The 14398-nt window shown below is 43.5% G+C and overlaps 3 protein-coding genes across 3 annotated transcripts in view; 2 read left to right on the forward strand and 1 right to left on the reverse strand.

Annotated features, from left to right (window-relative positions):
- Positions 1-14398, reverse strand: part of LOC105069494 (olfactory receptor 10J1) — a 233722-nt gene that overhangs the window by 105021 nt on the left and 114303 nt on the right. The window lies entirely within an intron of this gene.
- On the forward strand, positions 2978-3913 carry LOC105069499 (olfactory receptor 10J4-like). The gene is given in 1 exon segment (XM_010955616.1): positions 2978-3913. A coding segment is annotated over 1 exon segment (936 nt).
- On the forward strand, positions 11187-13976 carry LOC105069500 (olfactory receptor 10J1). The gene has a single exon (XM_010955617.2). It carries the CDS (start codon positions 11218-11220, stop codon positions 12145-12147), a length of 930 nt encoding a protein of 309 aa, XP_010953919.2. The 5' UTR covers positions 11187-11217; the 3' UTR covers positions 12148-13976.

Here is a 14398-nt window from a genome sequence, read left to right on the forward strand (position 1 = left end):
CTCAGTTTTCCTGGGTCTCTCCCATGTATACCTGCTATTACCCTTTTGCTGATTTTTCTCATATCAATCTGTCTCATCTCAATTTAATTCTTAGACCAGCCAGAAGATCCTGAAGGGGCAGAGGCAAATTTCTTCCTCCCTGACACCTACATACTATTTATGTGAGTGGGTTGATGAGATCCCTTTTCTAATGAGTTCCCTAGACATCATGGTGTTTGTATCTTGCTACTGCTGCCTTGGGGACAGTCACTGTGACTCTGGGGAGAGGGACCCCAGAGTCTGGGGCACAGGAGAATGGTCCTCTGTGACAGACAGCAATCTACACTTAAAGGATAGGGCTATGGGGGAGGCACAGGAGAGCCTGGTGTTGCTTTCTGTCTGTTACTTCCAGATCTGACCAATCAGAGAGAGAAATTAATTAACAGACTCTGGTGGGCTCTAAGTTTTTCTTCCAGTCCTCCCCTTCAGAAGATTCTCTGGGTGCTGTGTCGGCCATGCACAGCGGGAGTCCTGGCAATCGTGATTCTACGCTCTCAAGCCTCACTCTCCTAAAGACTGAGTAAGCCTCAGCCCTGCCTAGATATGGCCTTGTGACCCTTGCCTCATGGCATGCCACCTTCTCATTTCTTTCCTTTCCTGGGAATACTGTCAAGTGGAAAAGTGAATGCACTTAGGGAGTAAAGAGCCCTACAAATACTGAAAAAATCACTTGCAAAGTGTTATCTGGGCACTCGCCTTAGAAAAGTCTAGGCAGAACTTTCAAAGGGTGAATTGGTCAATTTAGCCCAAAATATAGCCTTCAAGGTGTCACACTGAATGAGCCAGGGGAACCAGGAATATTCAGTCCCACCCCTATCACTCTCTATCACACTCCTGGTCTGCGGGGCCTAGAGGAAAGAAATGGAACATTTGACTGGTTGAATGGACCTAAGTTTCCCCCTTTATACTAGAAAAAGTATATTCCCTGAACATAAAAGTCTCCACCATTTCTTTTTTCTTCCTGCCCCAGACAGCAATCAAAGGCCAAGAAGGTAGAGGGTCAGTGAATGGCTGGCTGGCTGAAATATCAGGGTTCATGAGTGTAGGAGTTCAAGTAGGAGGTCCAGGACACGGGCATGCCTGCAGACTTGCTGAGCTGGGAATGGCTTTTCCATTCCAACCTCCATCAGATCCTCCTCCTGGTCTTTGGGATTCTCTCCCCTGTTTGAATATTGTGTTTCCCTTCCCGCTACCTCCTTCTCCTATCTCCAAAAGACAAAAAAGCATCCTCTAACTTGCAAGCTGCTACACAAGTCCTAGTTGGATGGAAAATAACTCCTTCTAACCTTGAAGTGAGACTTGGGGGAGGAGAAGTGAAGATAAAACAATGACCTACAAAAGTCATATTTTTAGGTCTATGTTCCTCTTTATCAACAGTTACCATTTATTGATGGCACACTCTGTACCAGGCCTTCTGCTAAATGCCTTACCAGCATCCTCCCATGTAATCCTTGCATCAGTCCTCTGAGGTAGGTATCAGTACCGTCTTCATCTTACAGGTGGAGAAACTGAAGCCTAAAGAGATGAGGAAATGTTTCTAAGGTCACATGTGAAGTAAGTGGAGCTGGGGTTTGGCCAGGAAGGGATAGATTCCAGACCATTCCTACCCTCATCCCCACATATTTCAGAATCTAGAGTTGGAGAGGAGGTGGAAAGTGAGGACTCGACTTGCTGATCAATAGATATTGAAGAAGTTAATGACAAGAGCCTCCCATGAACATGAGAGAGAGAATAGGAGAGAGAGCAGAGAATGAATGAACAGATGAAGGAGTGTTTGGGTGGGTCTAACACACAAGGAGAATCCAGGGTTAAAGTGAGGATAGGGAGGACAGATGAAGGGAGGGGAGCAGAAATGTAATTTACTATCTGCCTGTTATGTATCAAGAACTGTGCTTGGCTATTTACATACAGTAATTCATATAATCTCCATAGTAATACTATGAGTAGATATTATTCTACTTTATAGATGAACCAATGGAGACAAATGAAGAGAGGGGGGGAAAAAAAGTCCAGCATCCCTCCACTTACACTGGCGTTAAAGCCAGAGATTTCCATAAACCTTAATATTTTGTTTTAATCACTGTTTTATTATAGTTACTGGTACTTCAAACCCTTAAGTTTCAGACTCTTTACTGTGTTTACAGATGAGAAAACAGAAGCAGAAACTACCTTCCATACAGAAGGAAGGAGATTCGGGTATTAAAACAAGTAGTATTTGGGGAACACAGGAAGGAAGCAGGGCTGTAAGGAGCTAGCTCTGGATCACAGAATGTCCTGGGTCCATATATTAGAATCTCCCCAAGTGAAAAAAAAAAAAAAGTGGTATCCCTTTCACCACTTTATTCCGGATATTAGCCATTTTTAATCTAACTTGAACCATGAAAGGAAGTAGTGTTATATACCTTGATTTACCAAGTGCTTCTTACCAGAGCTGGAGCTGGCCGTTCAGAAGTGTGCCTTAAATAGTTTCCCTGGCTTGAACCCTCTCTTTATGCATGTCCCTTTGCACTGGGTCTCTAAAATGTGATGGGCCATTGCGGGTCCAAACTACGTGAGTCTGGGTGGAGCTCCGGGGCTGCACATAGTCAGCACAGTGCCTTCTCTGGTCTACCTATCAATCTACTTTTCTAGTGTACCTGTCTATCTCTGTCTACTTCTAGCCAAGCTTGGTAGGTGTTTCCACTACTCCCTCTACATATTTACTCTCTTCCCCGCATGCCCACCCTCTACTACATCTGCCGCCAATGCCAGCACCTAAGAACCTTAAGAAGTCTTGGAGAACTTGGCCAGTGTTTGAATGCTGAGAGCTTCTGAACCCAGAGCTACACTCACTTCGAGTTTCTGCGCATGGTTGATGATGACCCTGGTCCAGCCTACTGTTTCCAGCCTGGATGTTCAACCTTCCCATTTCATTGCTTTCAGACCCAGATTCTTCTCAATGCCAAGACCCAATTTCACAGCTGTGGCAGAGTTTACCTTTGAAGGCTTTTCCATTTTTGGGTGGCAGCACAGACACATCCTCTTTGTGGTCTTTTTGGTCTTGTACCTGTTGACTCTTGCCAGCAACGCTATCATCTTGACAGTTATCCACTTCAACCGTCAACTTCACACACTGATGTACTTCTTCCTGAGTGCGCTGTCCATTTCTGAGACCTGTTACACAGTGGCCATCATTCCCCGGATGCTGTCCGGTCTCCTCAATCCCCAATGAGCCATCTCCATTCCAGACTGTGCCACTCAACTCTTCTTCTATCTCACTTTTGGTGTCAACAACTGCTTTTTGCTGACAGCCATGGGGTATGACCGCTATGTGGCCATCTGTAACCCCCTACGGTATCCAGTCATCTTGGGCAAAAAGACTTGTATACAGTCGGCAAGTGGATCCTGGATCATTGGCCTGAGCACAGCCATCATTCAAGTGTCTTCTGTGTTCAGCCTGCCCTTCTGTGATGCCAATATCATCTCCCACTTCTTTTGTGACATTAGGCCGCTAATGAAGCTTGCCTGTGCGGATACAACCATCAGAGAATTTATCACTTTGCTCATTAGTCTGGGCATCCTTGTTCTGCCCATGGTCTTGATCTTTATGTCCTATGTTCTGATTGTCACCACCATCCTCAAGATTGCATCTGCTGAGGGTCGGAAAAAGGCCTTTGCCACCTGTGCTTCACATCTCACAGTGGTCATTGTCCACTATGGCTGTACCTCCTTCATCTACCTAAAACCCAAATCACAAAATTCCCTGCAGGACAGACTTATCTCTGTAACCTACACTGTCATTACCCCACTCCTAAACCCTGTTGTATACAGCCTGAGGAACAAAGAGGTCAAGGATGCCTTGCTCAGAGCTTTGGGCAAGAAGTTCCTCTCTTAGGTGCTCATCAGTCTTAGTAACAATAAAATTTTGAGTGTGATGAGTTGTCAGAGTGAGGGAGCCAGTCAGATAAGAGATAGTATAAGGGCTCCAGGTACCTGATCTGGGAAGCACCTGGGAGTCAGAGACATAGAGTGAAACAGGAAGGAAAAGATTAATGGAAGAAGAGATGGGTGGATTTTCCAAGATTGCTAGATGGGTTTACGAAGCTCAATGAAAATCAAATAAGATAAAGCATATTCAGGTGCTGTACTACAATGTTAGACATTGCTGTTACCCTTGGCATAAAGTACTGTAAACCAGCAGTGTGGGTGGGCAGAAAATATGGTATCATATCATAGGAATTTATGTAATCTGAACCTGGCCTCAGCACAAAAATCAGGGCCAATAAAAATAACAAGTTCTCCTTTATTTACATATAACACTTCTGATGCTACATTTTACACTATAATTTTTAAAAAATCACTCCATTAATGATTTACTCTGTGCCTATCACTAAATGTATAAACCCTAGACAGCTATGCCAGACACAGGTTCTGAAAATCAGTTTACAGACTGATTGAGAATTTTGAGTGACTTAAGCAAAAACCATAAAAATGGCTTCCTGTATATTTGAGAATTGCAAAAGAAGAGGCCCATCTTCGTATCCCATCCCCTTTCCCCAGAGAGCGTGGGTACTATAATGGAATCTGTTGTTGCTCTGTCCAGAATCCTTTATGGGGTTGGCACACCCAAATCCAGCCAATGTGAATGTTGCAGTGCCATCTACTCAGAGCTGCCCTCTTCTCTGAAGAATTGCCATTGGCTGAAGGGGAACTTTCTTAGATGTGATTCATACCCTACCCCCATCCTTCACAAGGGGAAGTCCACAGCCAAGGCCTGTGTGAAACAGAAGTTACAAAGGGTCACCCAAGTTCCTTCAAGATGCGACCAACCTCCGAGTGCACCTAGAGTCCTCCATTAGATCAGGCTGAAGTTAGATTCCAACCGAGACCACAGCCTTGCTTAGCTCTTCCCCCATCCCATCCTGCTTCTCTCACTCCACTTTCTCGGAGAATATTGCCTCGGTCAATCCCTGCACCTGGGTCCTTGTTGCAGGCTCTGCTTCAAGGGAACCCGACCTAAGCCAGGTGATACCCATACCACTCACTTGGCTCCACTCTTTGAGTGTCCTCTCTGCATCTGTTGCACCTAGAACAATGTCCGGTACGTAGTAGCTGCTCAATAATTATTTACCAAAAGAAAGGAGAGGAGGAAGGAATAAAGGAAGAAAGACAACTGTGGGAAGCTAAAATACAATTAGCATCAGCAGACAGTTCTTCTCCTTCTTTTCTTATTGTTATTTTTTACTTTCAGGTTGTTTGCCCCCTCCCCTTTGTGATGTCCTTTTTTGGTACATTTATTGAATATCTCCTGGACTACAGGCATTAATTTAAGCACTTTACTGATTTAATTCTCACTGTAAGTCTACGAGGTAAGTATTTTATTAAACTTATTTTACAGATGAGAAATCTGAGACCTGAAAAGATTAATTCCTCAAGGTCATACAGCTAGTATGTGGCAGAATCAGGATTTAAGAACAGGCAATTCACCCCAGAGTCTGCTGCTGTATTATAAGCTCATGATGATTATTTTAACTAGCTTTCTCCTTTATAATACAGACATTGTGGATTTACACATATCTCAAATCCTATTTGAATGTCTAGAACTGGACATCTGTCTGAAAGTTCAGGATTTATGTATTATAATATGCATAATTTCCTTGAGTATCTTGGTGCATCCTTTCTCTGCTCAGCACAGCTTCAAAGACGAAAGAAAAAAAGGAAATCTGAAGTGGGCCAAAGGCCACTGGAGAATGACAGGACTCAGGACCATTAGATTACTAACCTCTATACCTATCTTCCTTCCTGTGTTTTTTGTGTTCCTGACTCTCTTCCAAGCACTGATGGCCTGAAGTAGGAGATGCTTAAGCAGTGTGATACTGTAAATGGAGCACAGGCTTTGGGGACAGACATGTGTCTAATCCTAGGTCCACCATTATAAGCAAAGGACAGTCACTTCATCTCCCTGGCCTTTGTTTCCTATCGGCACAGTGGGGCTGATAGTAGCACTCTCCCCAGGTCACTGTGAGGAGTCAAAACTGTTACAGACATAATGTCTCCTGGTGCACAGGAAGCAGCGATAGTTATTAGCTCCTCCTCCTCCACCACCATCCCCCTCAGAGGTGACAGTTTTTAACAACAGAGTTCTCAATCATAGAATGAGCTCCCTCCTCCCAGGAGGTTCTGACTTTGTAAATAGGCTTCCCCTACAGTCTTTGATCCCATGTTCCAGTAAAAGGAACCTAACCATTCTTCAGGGTCTTCCAAAAATTGCTTCCTGGATACACGCGCCCATGTGTTAATAAACCACTCGGCTGCCTCTCTGCATTCCTACCCCGGAGTCCCTTCCCCCAGGCCCCACCCACTTATTGGTGTACCAACTATTAACAGCACATTACCGCTTCTCTCCTGGTTGCCTCAGAAACACTGCAAGGAGCCCCAGGATTCCTGTGTGTATCAGTCTTCATATGCAGGGTGTATAAATACTTACAGAAACATAATGCAACTATTTGAATGTACCATAATCCATCTGAAAGCACCAATTACTAAATTCATAGTTCTCTTTTCAGGAATTTATTTTTTTTTCTACCAATAGGTACAAATAGTACTATTATTATCCAACTATCACCAAGCTGGAGATCTATGACATATTTTGAAATAAAAAAGGATTTTTCACATCCAAAAAACTGGGGACCTCAGCTTAGGTGACAGGGATAGGACGGGTGACAGTATGAGAGTAGATATAACCTGGGTGCTATGGATTGAACTGTGTTCCCCCATCCCATAATTCACATGCTGAAGCCCTAAACGCCAATGTTATGGTATTTGGAGATGAAGCCTGTAGGAAATAATTAGGTTTAGAAGTCATCATGAGGGTAGGGTCCTCATCATGGGATTAGGGTCCTTTAAGAAGAGCCCACAGAGAGCTCTCTCACTCTCTCAGTAATCAAATCTAGCACCTTGATCTTGGATTCCCAGCCACCGAACTGAGAAACAAATGTCTATAATTTGAGCCACACAGTCTATGATATTTTGTTACAGCAGCCCAAGCTGACTAAGACATTGAGGAATTATGTTGACTGCAGTTAGTTCGGTCATCAGCCCTATTCATGGCTCTGAAAGATTCCCACTGACAATAATCCTAAAGCATCATTAGGAGGTCTAGACCTGGGATCCTAAACTAATGTGAACTCCACGAGTGAACACAGTAAGAACTGCTTGAATATGGTCCCCAAATAAAGCAGTTTATAGCAAGTTCTCTTGGCTCTTTTGCCAGCTTTGTTTCTATAGTCACCCCACATGTTGATTTCTGTTTAGCACCAAATTCCACTAGATTTACTGTTGATGGAGTGATAAATTCCTTATCTTTCATTTACAAAATGGAAATAGTACCACTGACTTCATAGGGTCATTTGGAGGACTAAGTGAGACAAAAACTTGTGAAAGTGTTCAATAAATATTAGTTGCCTCTGGCACTGATTACATCTTCTGCCCCCAAGTACCACATTTTTATATCATCTACCCAATGCCCCATTTTCAGAATCTTCCTAATTTGTCCCAAAGCAATGGCATCACAAAGTACTGAGCGATTTGCCCAACTCTACTCCTTTCCTATTGAGAGCCCATAGCTACCAATTGTATCTAAGAATGGAACATTAATATAAAGATCATTTGTTTGACTTATCTGTCACAATAGGAAGCTATGCGTATTTGTGAATAATCAAGGAGTAGGCACGAATGAACCTGATGGGAGTAGTTTATGCAATGACTGGTTCTCTCCTCTCCCTTGATCCACACATTGATCCAGTTACAAGCCCTGTTAGTTCACCTCATATGTATCACATCTGTCCCTCTTCTAGGGGCCACGGTCAGTCCCTCTAGATCAATCCCAAATATCTCTGGCCTGATCTGTTGTGTCAGCAATCACCTTGCCTCTTCTCACCAACCTCAAATCCATCTCCATCCTGCAGCCAGATCAATCTACCAAATCTCAGTGCTGAGTTCTTTTCTATCATCATGGAAGCAAAATCCCCAACTAAACATGAAGAGGGTGCAGAGTAGCTAGTGGTAAAGCCTGACAGTCCTTAAGAGGCTAATTGCTACAGGACTTTGAAGTCCATGAACAGGAGGGGTAAGTGAAGTCACTTGAGAGGTCCTTTAAAAGTGATCAGTCTAAGTACTCTAAAAATCTTTTGTAGCCTGATCTTACTTTACCTACAGAATGTTTCTGTAATCAAACTGAGTCTAATCAAGAACAGTCTTGCCTTTCTGTCCTACTTACATATGGTATTTATTTTAATAAACCGTCTATCACCTTCAACTAACTGGTGAGCTCCTCAAAGGTCGATGAAACATCTCATTTCTGCAGGCCCAGCAACCAGTACAGGGCCCGCCATGCACTCAGTGTTTGAAGAATAAATAGGCACAGATCAGCACCACATGTTAAAAGTAAGAAAATGCAATGAAGGCAATAAATTAACTCATGGAAATTCTTCATCAGTAAGTAAATTCGGAGTTGGGTCTTGATAGACTGGTAGAAGTTTGTCACATGGAGAAGGGGAGATAATTTTGAGTAAAGAAAACAGCATTCAGAGGCTCATCTCTGTTTCCTAACCCACCAAGAGAGGATCCTTGGATCTAAAGACAATGTACTTCCAATTCTGAATATCGCAGAGGCAGAAAGGCGGGCAGCATGAACTGCCCTCTGCAGACCTATGGCCATATTCAACTAGTTTAATTCCAAAGAGAAAGCCAGATTCTTAAACTGAGCAGAGATCCTGCCCATAAGAAAAAGGGCCTAACTTCCTGAGATCCAAGATGTTATGGCTCTAAGCTTGAGCTCCTTAGATTTGTAATCTGTTTCCAAGGCACACATGTAAGAAGACACAATATGTGTATTCATTATTTTATTATTAAACACCACTCTCTAACCAAATGAGCTAACCAGCCAGCTATAATGTGCTTATTCAAACAAGCAATACTGAACTAAACAAACCAGCTTCCTTTAATGCTGTTTCTACTTGAAGCGCAAACTGCCCTCAGACTCCCAAAAGGCCCACTGTGGGACTGGGTAAATAAGCCCACACGTTAACGAGCTCCCCAGGTACCAGCTGCCTGTACCCTCCCAGCCCCAGGGTGGCTCTTAGGATGCCTTCGAAAAGTTACCTCCAGGAGCCCCACTGGCTGCTCCTGGGAGAGCATCTCCTCTGGCTTTGAAGACTTCTCGACACAGAGGGGCTGTCAAGGAAGCTTGCAGCTCCCAAGCCTGAACACATTCCTGCTGGAATGTGTTTATTCGCTGCCTGCACAGCCTTCGCACCTGTCACAGGCACTTTTGGTTACCTTGCTCTTCCCTGGCCCGCACACTGTGGCCAAGGGAGCCCAACATTTCAGTCTTCATGCCTCAGCCTCCTCCAGCCCAGCTCTCCTGTTGTACCTCAGAACTAGGTAGTCACAAGTAAGTGCTCCTTAGAAAAGGAACTGAATTGGGGCTTATTGCTTGTGGTCTGACTTTAATTTATTGTAGTAGAACAGCTCTTGTCACAGCTAGAGAAGGTGGTGTTTGCTCTTCCTTCCCTTGATTTTCTTGGAAGAATTATAGGCTCTGAAGGATGGAGCAAGCTAACCAGGTTGTACCAGCCATTCCTCTACCTCAAAACATATGGGCGTCAGCCAGACTGGATGACACTTGAGCCTAGGGTTTCTCAGCAGAAGCCCTATTGGTATTTGGCATAGGACAATTCTCCCTTGGGTGGGACTGTCACATGTCTTGCAGGACACTTAGCACCATTAATTGCTAGCGATACCCATGACCATCATTGTAACAATCAAAAGCTCTGACACACATTTTTTTACTTCATAGCAGAGGTGCCACACCACGCCATGGCTGGACCGTTGCCTAGTTTATGCCCAGCAGCCTCACAGAAGATAAATGTCTTCGGCCTCATATTTTAGTGTCAAATGATTTTCCCTAATGGGAAATATTTTCTGTTGCAACTTTACTCTCTTAGCATTCTTAGTGTAAGTGATTAATGGTTGGTCACCAACTTCTCTTAAATAATCTTTTATAAACTTAAAGGAGGTTTTTGTGCACGCCTACTAACCTTCATCACTGAAGTGACTTACTTTATGCAAAAAGTCTTTTTCTGAATATGCATAAGGAAATCGGAAGATAATTTAAATACTCTACAGGAGCTTATTGTCTAAAGGAACAAAAATGTAAAATATTACATGAATTGGACTGAGCCCCATCCTTCAACAAAATGATGTATCTTTAGTGTTAACTCTGTTCTTTGTATTCAGGGTTTGCCTTTGTTTAGGTGAGGGACACCTGAATTTTCTGCATATTCCCTAGTACAGTTGTTTACCTCTGCAGAGGAGGTGTCTGCCTACTCATAAAGTTGTACTGGCTGTAAATTTGCTTTCTCGTTTAGGGAAGATGACACTGCAGAGTTTACAATATACGTGAGTCGGTGTTGTGAACTGTCAGCCGACTTCCATCATTCAGACAGCAGTGGGGAGAGGGTGGTGGTTGGTTAAGATTCACCTTTTCCTTCTTGAAAACAAGATGAACTTCTCTGCGTCTGCTTTGCTTCTGCTTCCTAAAGGAGGTGCAAGGGGATGATTCATAGTCTTGAGATAAAAGAAGACTCCAGTCAATCCCTAAACAAATTGTTTTCAAGAATCAAATCCATGCATAAACCTGAGCTAGTGAGATACACAGATGTAAAGGGTATAAAGTCACAGAGTGTTTATGTGAGGAGAGTGTGGCACTGTGGGGGGCTGACAGTAATCCAAATAAACATGAGAACTTCAAAGTATGATATGCATTGGTAGAGGACTGAAAATTTGCACTCGTCTTTGAAAAACAGGATCGATTTAAATAAGAGGAGGAAAGGAAGAGGGGCATTCCAGATGACATGGAGGAAGAGTGGGGTGAAGTGGGAATGTACATGGTTATACAATGGGGGGGGGTGGAAACTTATATGATGCTAGCATGCGTAGGCAATTGTAATAGATGGCTACAGAATAAAAATGTTCTAAGCAAAGTAAACCCAGGGATTGACTTTAAGCCACTGGGAAATGTATCCCCAGGTTGCTAGCTGAGAATGAAGTTCAATCAATTTCAGAAATGTGATTAAATTGCTTTACTGAAATCATGCAACTTTTATTCTTCTACATTTCAGATTTAGTGACCACTCAATGAAGAGAGGAAACCACACTCTCACCACTGAGTTTGTTTTCCAAGGTTTCACCAGCTTCCATGAGTACCAGCTCACTCTTTTTGTGGTGTTCCTTGCACTGTACATCTTGACCCTGGCAGGTAATACAATCATTGTGACCATTATCCGTACTGATCGTCATCTCCACACCCCCATGTACTTCTTCCTCAGCATGCTGTCCACTTCAGAGACTGTATATACATTAGTCATTCTCCCAAGGATGCTGTCCAGCCTCATGGGCATGAGTCAGTCCATCTCACTAGCAGGCTGTGCCACACAGATGTTCTTTTTCGTAACCTTTGGGATCACCAACTGCTTCCTGCTCACAGCAATGGGGTATGACCGCTACGTGGCCATCTGCAACCCCCTGAGATACACAGTCATCATGAACAAGAGGGTGTGTGTCCAGCTGGTGGGGGGCGCCTGCAGCATTGGGCTGATTGTGGCCATGACACAGGTGTCAGCTGTGTTTAGGCTGCCCTTCTGTACCACAAAGGTGGCCCACTTCTTCTGTGACATCCGGCCTGTGATGAAGCTCTCCTGCATTGACACCACTGTCAATGAGATCCTGACTCTGATCATCAGCGTTTTGGTGCTCGTTGTGCCTATGGGTCTGGTCTTCATCTCCTATGTCCTCATCATCTCCACCATCCTCAAGATCGCCTCAGCCGAGGGCCGGAAGAAGGCCTTTGCTACCTGTGCCTCCCACCTCACTGTGGTCATTGTCCACTACGGCTGTGCCTCCACTGCCTACCTCAAGCCCAAGTCAGAAAACACCAGAGATCAGGACCAGCTGATCTCAGTGACCTACACTGTCATTACCCCGCTACTGAACCCTGTGGTGTACACCCTGAGGAATAAAGAGGTCAAGGACGCTCTGCTTCGGGCCGTTGGCAGGAAGCTTTCCTGACAACTTCAGAAGTGTTCTTCTGAGGCTCTTAGCATCCACTCTGAGCAGGAATATGAGGAGTAGAGTCTCATGTCCTTGGCTGTCAAAGATCTGCCTTGTGAGGAGGAGGCGAAGAGAGGAACAGCAGCACAGCATCTAACCGGGACCCTGAAAGCTTTAAAGAAAGCCCTTGAATGAAGTGTCGGCCCTGTTTCCGTGAACAGTTAGACAAACAGGGACAGGATACGCCTGTAGAAAAAGTCAAGGAATAGTGTGGTCCAAGGATTTTTCACTGACCTTTTGGTTTCCATTTGACTCTCTACTTAATGAAGACAACAGAGATTTCATAGAAAAGAGGATCCAGGACATACATCTTCCCCTATAATTCCTTCCTTGCTACTTAAGAGCATAAGGATTTCTCAAAGTGGAGGCCCTGCTGGAATCTGTTTGTACCTGATGTATCAAGTAATAAATCACTGTGTGGACAGGAAGAGTGGCCTCTGAATGAGATGGCCCAGGAGAAATAGACTTTGTCTCCTAGCTGCTTTAATTCATCTCAGTTTCTAGCAAAACTGCTTATTAGAGATGGTGACCAGAGACAGTTTAATTAGAGATCTTAGCAATTCCAAATCTTGTCAGCCATATTAACAGCCATTTGAGGGCACATTCCAAGATCCTCCTGGGTCAATTCAGTTGCTGTTAATTCAGAAACCATGTATGGGCAACAGTGATAAAATATGCTGTGTGCTGGATCCTAGGGGAAGAAAGATGAAAAAACCTTATTGCCTGGCTTCAAAAAGCTCAAAGTCTAGTAGCAAAGACAGACATTTAAAGGTACAGTTTCAATTCTTTATGTCAAGTGATATATATGAAAGATTAAAGGGGAATGGGAGGTGGGGAGAGAGAGAAAGAACTGTTGGAGATGTCAGAAAAGTCTTCAGAGAGGAGGTGATCTGTAATCTGGACTGGTTTTAAAACACTTACAGGAGATTGTCTGACAGACAAGTTGTTAGAAGAAAATAATTCCAAAGAGAAGAAATAAAATATTCACATGTATGAAGGCAAGAGGAATGTTCAAGAAATGAAAAGTGATTCAGCATGCTTACTCTAAGGTATAAGACAGGAAATGGAGGGAGGAAATAAGACGAGAAGAGTAGGCTGTAGTCAGACTGTGAAGACCTTGTATGCTGAACCAAGGAATATGGGCTTTAATGGGAATCATCTAAGACTCAGGAAAAGTAGGATTCAGTTTATGAGGCATCTACGTGAATTCCTGGCATTCTTGTTGTCCTTACTTAGTTCCACAGAGACATCTAAGAAGTTGCATGAATCTAGACTCTAAGCCAAGAAAATCAGGGGGGAAAAGGGATGAGACTAGAGTATTTGGAGGTAATATACAGAAATAATTATGTACTTATGATGAGGCTGAACCAGACAACCAGAGAGAGCATGGGAGCAGAGGCTGATCAAGGAATTTCATTTAGATTTGGGGGTCGGAACTCAAATGATTACCCAGTGATGAGAACAAGGAATTGCTGTTAAGTCAGTGACTAGGCTGGACCTCAGACTTGGGGGCATCCTGACTCCAAGACACACCTTCCACTAGAATTAAAGGATAGGCTCATGACTCAGGAAAGCCTTCAAAAGAAGATACAGAGACTCAAACAGCCCATGTAGTCTGCACTCTAGACCATACAACAGAACTACCAAGCCCTCTCTCAGAATAAAGGTAATGACAAAAGTCAAACTACACCTAAAGTTCTCTAAGAATATAAGGTGGCTAAAAGTAATTAAGAGAAGCTGTTAACTGACAAATTTAAAAATTGAATAATTAAAAGCAAAGGACTGCAGGCAAAAGTTTGAAAGTCATTTGGTAAACATTCATGGAGTTTTTACTATTTGCCAGATATTGTGCTAGACATGGAAAATATCAAAACAAACTCTGCACTAGTCCTTGAATAAAGGAGCTTCCAGTGTTGCAGGGGAGATGGGCTTATGCAGAAGTCACCATAATGCAATGTGATAGAGAAATGAACAAAGTGTGCTTAATATTTAATGACAAAGACATATAAGCCTTGGGATACTTTTTTGTGATCTATATAAAGCTGTATCTCATCAAGCCGAGAAAGGGCCCTGCATGCTGCAGTTCAGTGAAATAAATGTGTGTTACCTGGGCAATAAGGCTGTCTTGATCTATGTATTGGGCCATTTCCTGGGGACGAGGGCTGTGTGGCTTCTGACGGGCATCATTCAGAACACCTTATCACTGTGG

Source organism: Camelus bactrianus, chromosome 21, assembly GCF_048773025.1.
Source record: "Camelus bactrianus isolate YW-2024 breed Bactrian camel chromosome 21, ASM4877302v1, whole genome shotgun sequence".
NCBI lineage: Eukaryota > Metazoa > Chordata > Mammalia > Artiodactyla > Camelidae > Camelus > Camelus bactrianus.

Coding starts and splice junctions, on each gene's coding strand:
- LOC105069500 (XM_010955617.2), top strand. CDS start 11,218: ATGAAGAGAGGAAACCACACTCTCACCACTGAGTTTGTTTTCCAAGGT.